The 9,050-nt window shown below is 49.7% G+C and overlaps 1 protein-coding gene across 1 annotated transcript; it reads left to right on the top strand.

The window, feature by feature from the left end:
* Positions 1-842: 842 nt before the first annotated feature.
* LOC123138257 (uncharacterized) lies at positions 843-8,095 on the top strand. The gene is made up of 5 exons (XM_044558198.1): positions 843-1,546; positions 2,726-3,094; positions 3,169-5,392; positions 5,472-7,578; positions 7,672-8,095. Exons 1-4 carry the CDS (start codon positions 1,286-1,288, stop codon positions 7,538-7,540), a joined length of 4,923 nt encoding a protein of 1,640 aa, XP_044414133.1. The 5' UTR covers positions 843-1,285; the 3' UTR covers positions 7,541-7,578; positions 7,672-8,095.
* The last annotated feature ends 955 nt before the right edge of the window (positions 8,096-9,050 follow it).

Genomic DNA, 9,050 nt, shown 5'->3' with positions numbered 1-9,050 from the left:
TTCGGAGCCGACGATGGCCGGTAAACAAGAGCGCATCGCCATCGGCGCTGCATCCGCTTCATTGCCGGTGGAGCTCGCCGGATCCGAGGAAGACGGGTCACTACAAGACAGCACGGAACTTACCCATCCCCCTGATACACGAACGCGAGCAAACACGGCGGCAGGAGCCCGGCAGAGGCGCCGACACGAATCCGGCAACCGCGGAGGGCCCGGCCCATTTCCACTCCTGGCGAAACAACACGAACGTCCACGTGCCCGAGTCGGTTTCACCCCGGCCCTCCCTCCACTTTCAGTCAGAAACCCACGGGTGTCCATGTCAAAGAGAAAAAAAAAACCACGGGTGGGACCGACGAGGATCGCTACCAGCCAGCGGGCGCCCCACACGCCAGCGACACGCGGTCGTGGCGCATCTGTGGCCGTTGCCGTGCCGTCCTCCCCCGCCCCGCCTTGCACGGCGCGTCGCAGCCCGATCCCACCCGAACCCCCACCCACCCACCCCATCACCGCCCGGGGCCCGCCCCGTCCGGATCCGGACGTCAGTGGCACACCAGCGACCTCGAGCCAGGCGCGCGCGGCCCAGACCACTTGTCCGAGTCCACCCACCACATACACGTCAGCGCCCGCAGGAATCGCTACGGCCACCCCGACCCCGCCCACCGCGAGTCAACAGTGACCCACCGCTCAGCGACACCCGGCGGGCGGAGCGCGACCGCACGTAGCAGCAGCACAGGCGGCGCAGGCCTCGCTCATGCGGCGCCCCGCACTGCGCAGGGGATCTTCGTGCGCGGTTGGCGGAAATGCCGGAAATGCCCCTGCCTCTTTCCTCTCTCTCCCTCCCTCGCCCCCCGCATCCGCTCTTCTCTTTCTCTTCCTCATCTCCGTCTGTGCGTGCCGTGCTCCACATAACCATCTCTCTCCTCCAAATCTGCCCCCAAATCGCCATTTCCTTCTCTCTCCCCTTCGCCACCATCGCCACCGCCTCGCCGTAGATCGAGACCGACGCCCGTTCTCGGACCGGACACCCCCGAATCCCCAAATTCCCGATCAAATCTCCCCGCGGCCGGAGCCGATTCGATCGAATTCGAACCCCGATCCGCGGCCCCCGGGCAGGCGTTGCGTCGGAATCGGCCGAATTCGGGTGATCCGGAGGCGCATGGAGGGAGGCCCCGCGGATCCGAGCTAGGGTTACCGCCGGTGCCTGCGGCAGCGGTGATCTGGTGATGGTGCAGCGCGGCGCCGGGAGGACTCGGCCAGGAGGGATCGGCGGCTGGGAAGATGCGCGGCTATGCATGGGCGGCGCCAAGGCTGCGGTGAGGGGTGCGGCGACCGGCGTCCTTTCGTCCGGCACATGTGGCCGGCAACTCGCGTAGAGGCAGCTCCACCACCGGCAAAGGGACCAGCCTCCCCTCCTCCTCCTCCCCGCTCGTCTCTTCCACCGCTCCGGACGACCTCTTATCCACCCGCACCGACGACTCCCCCGGCGGCACCCCACAAGCAGGAGGCCGCCGATTCACCCCGTCCGCCCTCAGCAGACTCCTTCCTAAAGGTGCCTCATACTTTGGTGGATATATCACTTTGGGATTTGCTAAGCTCCGCCAGATTTAGACCAAATTCAGTTTGCTGCTCAAGTCATCAGATGGCTATCATTTCTGCTTCCAAAACTTAATCTATGGAAAGTAACTAGAATTTGTTGCCTGGTTGAGAGGTTACCGTAGTCTCGGGTTGCTGCCATGCTCCTGGCTGAGTTTACATATACATCATCTGTGCCGGCTGGTTGTGCGTTTGGTGATAATGGCCTAGCTATCTTCTAAATGGTGCAACGAGATTTTTTTTTGTATGGTTGGAGTTTGGCACCTCATTGTGAGAATTCTGGCACTCCACATGTAAAGGCGTGTCGAAGATGTCGCGTTGTTGCTTGCATGATAAGAATTGTTTGGAGCGTGTCGTTGGTCTATTGGATGGTGAAGCTATACAATTCGAAGGTGTTTACGTATGGTGCAAGTCGTGTCGTGTTCATGACTTCATTAAGATAACGTATTTTGCCAACTGTTTCTATATCCCTGGTTGCTTTATTTTTGTTTGCTAATCTAATACAAGGTGGCAATAAGGAATTATCTTCCATTTAAACAAGGAAAATAGGAGAAATGAAGAAAACAAACCTCAGACTTGGTTGTGAGCATTTTGTACATTGCCTAAAAATCATCATGGAAATTTCAGATTTTGTGCTCTAATGGTTAGGTACTATCCATTTTCGTAAGCCATTGCAATTTGATTATGAATGTTTTATTTCATGCTTGATGTGCATTAATTCGTTGAGTCAGTGTATTTGACATTAAGATTTGAAGCATGCCTCATCTGGAACGTTTTTTCCGCCTTTGGCAGCTTAAGGAAATATATGTTGTCGCACTAATGTTTGCTACCTTTGCAACCCGACACGTGTAGATAATCAACTACTACTCCGTCCCATAATGTAAGACGCTTTGTGACATTAGTGTAGTGTCAAAAAACGTCTTACATTATGGGATGGAGGGAGTACTTTTTTAGCTGTTTGGCTGTTGCACGGAGAGTTATTTTTTTTTTCTATTTTTGGTTCAGTTATGCTTAACTGTGCTTCTTGCTTTGACGTGTTCTCCGAGCGTTACACGTTCTCCTTCATAGTTATCCATGTGACATGAAGATGTTTATGTTTCTTGACGATTAACAAAAGTATAAATTTGCTTTACAGGACGGGCGTGAATTTCGTGTTGGAGATTGTGCACTTTTTCAGGCTGTTGATGTTCCTCCTTTCATTGGGTTAATACGCTGGATTGAGAAAAAAGAAGAAGGCTTTCCTAAGTTACGTGTAAGTTGGCTCTATAGATCTGCTGACGTCAAACTTAACAAGGCAATACCGCTCAACGCTGCACCAAACGAGATCTTCTATTCATTCCACCAGGACGAGACATCTGCTGTCTCTCTACTACATCCTTGCAAAGTTGCCTTTTTACGCAAAGGCGTCGAGCTGCCAGCCGGAATTTCTTCATTTGTGTGTCGGCGTGTATATGATATTGACAACAAGTGTTTATGGTGGCTTACCGACAAAGACTATATTAATGTAAGTGCTATAGTTACCTTCCTCTTTTTTCTGTGTTATATATTCTGTGGCTTATGTGTGCGTCTTACAACCAGGAACGGCAGGAAGAAGTAAATCGACTTCTGCATAGAACAAGGTTAGAAATGCATGCTGCAGTACAGTCAGGTGGACGCTCACCGAAGCGGCTAAATAGTCCGTCATCTGCCCAGCAGAAGGCCGGTTTGGATGATGGACAAAATTGTATTTTATCTAAAGGAAAGAAGAGGGACAGAGTTGAGCAAGGAATTGATCCAGCTACGCGAGACCGTGATCGTCCCCTTAAGGTCGAAGAAGGTGAACTGGGGAACTTAAAGGCAGAAAATATGAAGCATGCATTTACAAAGTTTATTGCGAAGTTCACAGACAAAGGCGGGCTTCCTCATGCTGAAGCAGTCGAGAAGCTAGTCCAGTTCATGCAAGTTGATCGAACTGAACGGAAGATAGACCTTGGTGGTCGAGTAGCACTTGCACATATTATTTCAGCTACAGAAAGTCCTGTTTGCCTCGGGAGATTTGTGCAGCTAAGGGGCCTTCCTATTTTGAATGAGTGGCTTCAGGAAACTCACAAGGGGAAGTCTGGTGAAGGGGGTAGTCCTAAAGAAACTGATAAGCGTGTTGAAGAATTTCTCATGGCCCTGCTCCGTGCTCTCTCAAGATTGCCTATCAATTTGAATGCCTTGCAGAGTTGCAGTATTGGGAAATCTGTCAATCATCTGCGTAGCCATAAAAGTGCTGAGATACAGAAGAGGGCGAAGTGTCTTGTTGAAAACTGGAAAAAGCGTGTTGATGCTGAAATGAAGTCAAATGAAGCCAAACCTTTAGTATCTGGTCAAGCTGTTTCCTGGTCAGGGAAAGGGGGCGCTGCAGAAGTTTCTAATGGTGGAAACAGACGAAGCGCCTCAAGTGAGGCCAGTCCGAAAAACCCAGTATCTCGGACAGCTAAACCTGGTGCATCCGATGCTGTTACGAAGTCGAATCCGCTCACTTCCTGCTCTTCAAAGTTGCAACACATGCAGCCTGCAAATTTTGCAACCAACTCGAAGGATCCACCCTGCAAATCGGCTGGTGGTTCTGAGTTGCCAACAGTGAAAGAGGAGAAAAGCAGCAGTTCAAGCCAATCACTGAACAACAGTCACTCATGCTCCAGTGATCATGCAAGAACATTTGGTTCTCCTTGGAAGGAGGATGCGAGAAGTTCTACTGCTGCTTCTGGCAATGCTAGTAAAACTTCCGGGAGCTCTTCACGCGTCCATCGAAGGGCAAACAGTGTCCGTCTTGGTTCTGGGATACAAAAAGAAGCTACTGCGGGAAGATCTGCCTCACTCGATCGTTCGTCGTTCCAGGAAAAATCATCACAATCTGGAATGGCGTCTGAAAAAGGAGGCGACACACCTTCTGATAATAACAGTAATGGCCATAGGTTGATTGTCCGCTTTCCAAATCCTAGCCGTAGTCCTGCTAGAAGTGTGAGCGGAGGCTCATTTGAGGACCCGTCTGTCACCGGGAGTAGATCTTCATCTCCTGTAGATAAGCATGAACAGAATGGTCGGCGGGTGAAAATGAAGATCGAAAATTCTCGACCCGAGTTAGCTTCTGATGCTAATGCTGAGTCTTGGCATAGCAATGAGATAAAAGGGGTTGCAGGGTCTGATGAAGGTGATAAATCAGCATTCCCTACATTGGAGAGCAACAGGAATACTGAAGAAGCTGTTAAGGAGGCATGTGCATCACGGCCTGCAAGTTCGTCGCAAGTGAATGAGAAAGGAATCTGTTCAAGTGAAACCAAGGGGAACTCATTCAACCCTATGAATGCTTTAATTGAAATAAAATACTCTGAAGCTGGTCCTCCTCTGCAAGCTGGAGATGATACCGCAATGAACCTTCTTGCCAGTGTGGCTGGAGAAATATCTAAATCCGACTTAATTTCTCCGTCAGCTTCACCGAGAAATTCATCTGCAAATGAAGTGGGCTGTGAAGGCGACAGCATTGAGAAGTTGAAAGTAGAACGTGACATTGCCCCTTCTCAGCTTCAAGGTTCCTCAGATGTTCAGAAGGTCATTTTGGTGAAGCAAGAGAAAGCTGATCCTTGTTTGATTGCCAAGGAGGAACGTAATCAGAGGGCTCACTTATCATTGCACGACAACAAAATCACAACATCTACTGGGCTGTCACCTCAAAATGGTACAGACTGTAATGCCGTCGAATCTTCAGCGAAGACTGAAAACCAAGCGGAGGGTTGCGCAGACAAGTGTCTTCCTGTACCTGGGGCTGATTCACAAGGTGATGATGATAAATACTTTACTTTACCTGTCTGTTTTTATCGACATTTTTATGGACTCTAATATGCATTCATCTGCAGGTCAAGATCGTAATGCATGTTCCAGCCGTGGGCCAGTTGAAGATGGTCGCATAAGCAGCCCTGATGTCGTTGGCACTGCTTTAGGTGGTCAATGCAATTCAGCTGTTTCTAATCGCACGTCAGAATTGCTCCCTCCTGAGGAGTTGCAATTGTCTGCCCCTGATAAACAGCCCCATGCCTTGTTAAAGCAAACTGATAAAAAACCGCTTGGGGTTGTACTAGATCAGTTGGAAGCCATGGATACACGTGATGGCAGTACTGGTAGTAAATTGGATTTGAAGTCTTCAGTGTGTCCACTGGTTGTTGGTCCCACAAAGGCTGAAGTCTTGGGTGTTAACACAGTGCTGAAAGAGGACGAAAAGGAGCAGCCTTCTTCCACTTCAGCTGATGTTAACAAGCTATTTGCATTCCCAGTTGATGTGCCGAACGGGATTAAAGAATCAAAGGATAGTTCCAGTGAATCGAGTAGTCAAGTAAAACCTCGAGCTATCATATCTCAGGATTTTGAGCATGATGCAAGTCAGAGTCCAAAGAAACTGAGCGATGATGTCGGTGCAAAAGAGGATCTTGTCTCATCAGGTGAGGGTTCTTCTATGGCGGCCCAGGCCAAACCAAATGTTACTGCTAAGCTTGATTTTGATTTGAATGAACTTGGGGATGAAGGGAATCACTCTGAGCCAGTTACCTCTCCTGTTATATGTACTTCTGGGATCCATGTACCTGGCCTTTCTCCATTCGTATCACCTGTTCTAAGTGGTTTGCCTGCCCCAATAACAGTAGCAGCTCCAGCTAAAGGACCTTTTGTTCCTCCTGAGAATCTACTACGAGTGAAGCCTGAGGCTGGGTGGAAAGGCTCAGCAGCTACAAGTGCATTTCGTCCTGCAGAACCACGGAAGGTTGTGGGGACATCTCTGACTGCACCTGATATTGTAGGATCTGATGCTGCTGGGAAGCGGTCTCGCCCTGCGTTTGACATTGATCTAAATGTAGCAGATGACCAGATTCTCGAGGAAGATATCTCTCAGAGTTCTGCTCAGACAGTTGGATCTGAATCTGGCAACAGTAGAAGTCGCGATGGTCCTGTGCGAAGCGCTGGCATTGAACTTGACTTGAATAGGGCTGATGAAGTTGCTGAGAATAACCAGTTTATCTCAAACTCTTCCAACAGAGTTGAAGTCACATTGTTGCCAGCAAGATCTTTGCCAGGAGGTTTACCGAGTACTAGTATGAATGGCTCAAAGAACTTCTTTGATCTCAATAATGGACCAAGCCTTGATGAAGCTAGCACAGAGCCTGCACAAAGGAGTCTATCATCTAAAGGTGCTAGCAGCATACCATTCCTTCCTCAAGTTGCTGGTCTTAGAATGAACGGCACAGAAATCAATAACATGTCACCATGGTTTGCTTCTGCCAACCCATATGCTCCTGTAGCTATGCAATCGTTTTTGCCTGCTAGAGGAGAACAGCCTTATCCAATTGAAACAGCATCTGGAACCCAGAGGATGATTGTGTCTGCTGCAGACAGCTGCCAATTCGGAAGTGATTCAGGCAGGGCTCCAGTTGTTTCCACACCACCAACAATGGTGTTTCACCCTCCTCCTGCATATCAATATGCAGGATTTCCTTTCACCCCCAGTGTTCACCTTCAGACAGCAGGTTTTCCAATTGGATCGACGTCATATGCCAATTCTGCACCTGCAGGAGTTTCATACTTTCCAACCATTGCGCCGTCACTTGTTGGGTCAACGGGTGCATTACCTCCCCAACATGTGAGGCAATATGCAATAAACCGTCCTGAAGGTAGCAGTAGTGATGGTCTCGACAGTAATTGGAAATGGAAAAGACCAGGAGGGTTTGATCTTAATTCTGGTCCCGGGAGTATAGATTTAGAAGGGAAGGATGAACGGATACTTTCATCGGTTAGACAAAATTTGATGACGCCGCAGCAGGCCTTTGCAGAGGAGCAAACGAGAATGTACCAATTGCCTGGTGTAGGAATAAAGAGGAAGGAACCTGAGGGCAGTTGGGATCCCGATAGATCATCATACAAGCAATTGTCATGGCAGTAAGGACTTTGGCGAGACCTTGCATCGACTTCTTTTCTCTGGTGAGCTTGTTTGTATCTAGAAAATCCAACTTTAAAGACCCTGTTATCTTGTTTGGTTAATTAACCAGCTGGTGGGTGCTTTTATGTTTGCAGAGGCAACTGCATGTGGAAGTGAGGCGTTGTATTGCACCTGCGTGACCCTGCTGGGCTGGGATATACAACTCACACATGGATTCATGTCTGTGACGACATGGGATTGTGGGAGGAATGAAACATGGCTGTAATTGCTGTAAATGTTAACCATATTCATACTTTCCTGGAACCAGTTTTCCTCGGCTTGAGCAGTTGCTTTGCTAGAGTTTTGTATCTGCCAGGCTTGCTTCTGTTTTTGCCAGGAGGGTATGGGTTTGGAGATGGAACGGTAATGCTCATTGTCATCTTCAAACACCTCAAGCCGCTGTAATTAGTCCCGGTGGTTCTTTTCTTTTTCTTTTGAAGTTTCTTATCTTATGATAAACTCTCTTGACATTGCTGGGCACATCTGCAGCTTTAACATATGATTTAGCCGTGACATGTATCCTGCCCTGCGGGGAAGTGTCGCATCAGTAGATCAGGAATTAATAATTTGCTGTGGCTGACCCTGTTATTTCCATGTTGGTTTCTGTTCTGTGTTGAGCATTCAAATGCTCTATTTTGCTGCGACTTGTTTCTCCATTGTAGGTGGAGGTTGTTGCAGCTGCACCTTTCTTGCTCACGGACGCGCGTCTGTTGTAAATTTGGGTCATCTACTTGGTTGGTGTCATCTGTTGCATCAATAATTTTTGACCGCTGCATCGATCTCCGTCGGTCGTGGGCATTGCTGATGCTGATGGACGATGGTGACTGTTTGCTGAGGCTGATCTCCATGAGTAAACAACCATTTGTATTCTGCTACTACTTGTCATACTTCGACATCTCTACAGTTTGACATGACACCCCCAGGAAGAAAGAGAAGAGACCCGGCGATGAAAGCAAGCGAAGATGAAGCGGAACAGGAGGGGGGACATACATGTCTCTCGACGCGTGTGCGCGGGTTCACGGGCCGACACCCACGCAAGAGAGGCGTGACGCGACGCGGCTCCACTCCCCCACGGGAGGGCAGGACAGGATGCCCCTTTCACCACGGAAACCACTGCCACCACGGCGAGGTGAGGTGGGGGAAAAAGCAGCAGCGGAGGGGGAAAAGGAAGGAAGGCGACAGGCACGGGGAGGGAGAGACGGTCGCGGTCAGTGGGGTGGCCCGTGACGCGACGCTGCCCCGTCCCTGTCCGCTGCTTCCCTGCCATGCCTTCCTTTCTTCCCCCGCGGGCCTCCTCTCTCTCTTTCCGCGTCCCGGCATTTCCCGTCTCCGTCGCACCACGTAGGCGTGTCCAGTCCAGTCTCCCGTCGCTTTCCTCAGCTGCCTGTCTTGTTAGACTTGGGCTCCCCATCACCCCTTTCACCACCTCTCCTCGGTCCTTTCCCCGTTATTAATACACGTCCCTCTCGACAGC

Source organism: Triticum aestivum, chromosome 6B (assembly GCF_018294505.1).
Source record: "Triticum aestivum cultivar Chinese Spring chromosome 6B, IWGSC CS RefSeq v2.1, whole genome shotgun sequence".
In the NCBI taxonomy this organism is placed as follows: domain Eukaryota; kingdom Viridiplantae; phylum Streptophyta; class Magnoliopsida; order Poales; family Poaceae; genus Triticum; species Triticum aestivum.
The sequence above is the reverse complement of the archived record's forward strand: the minus strand, read 5'-3'. Positions and strand labels throughout refer to the sequence as shown.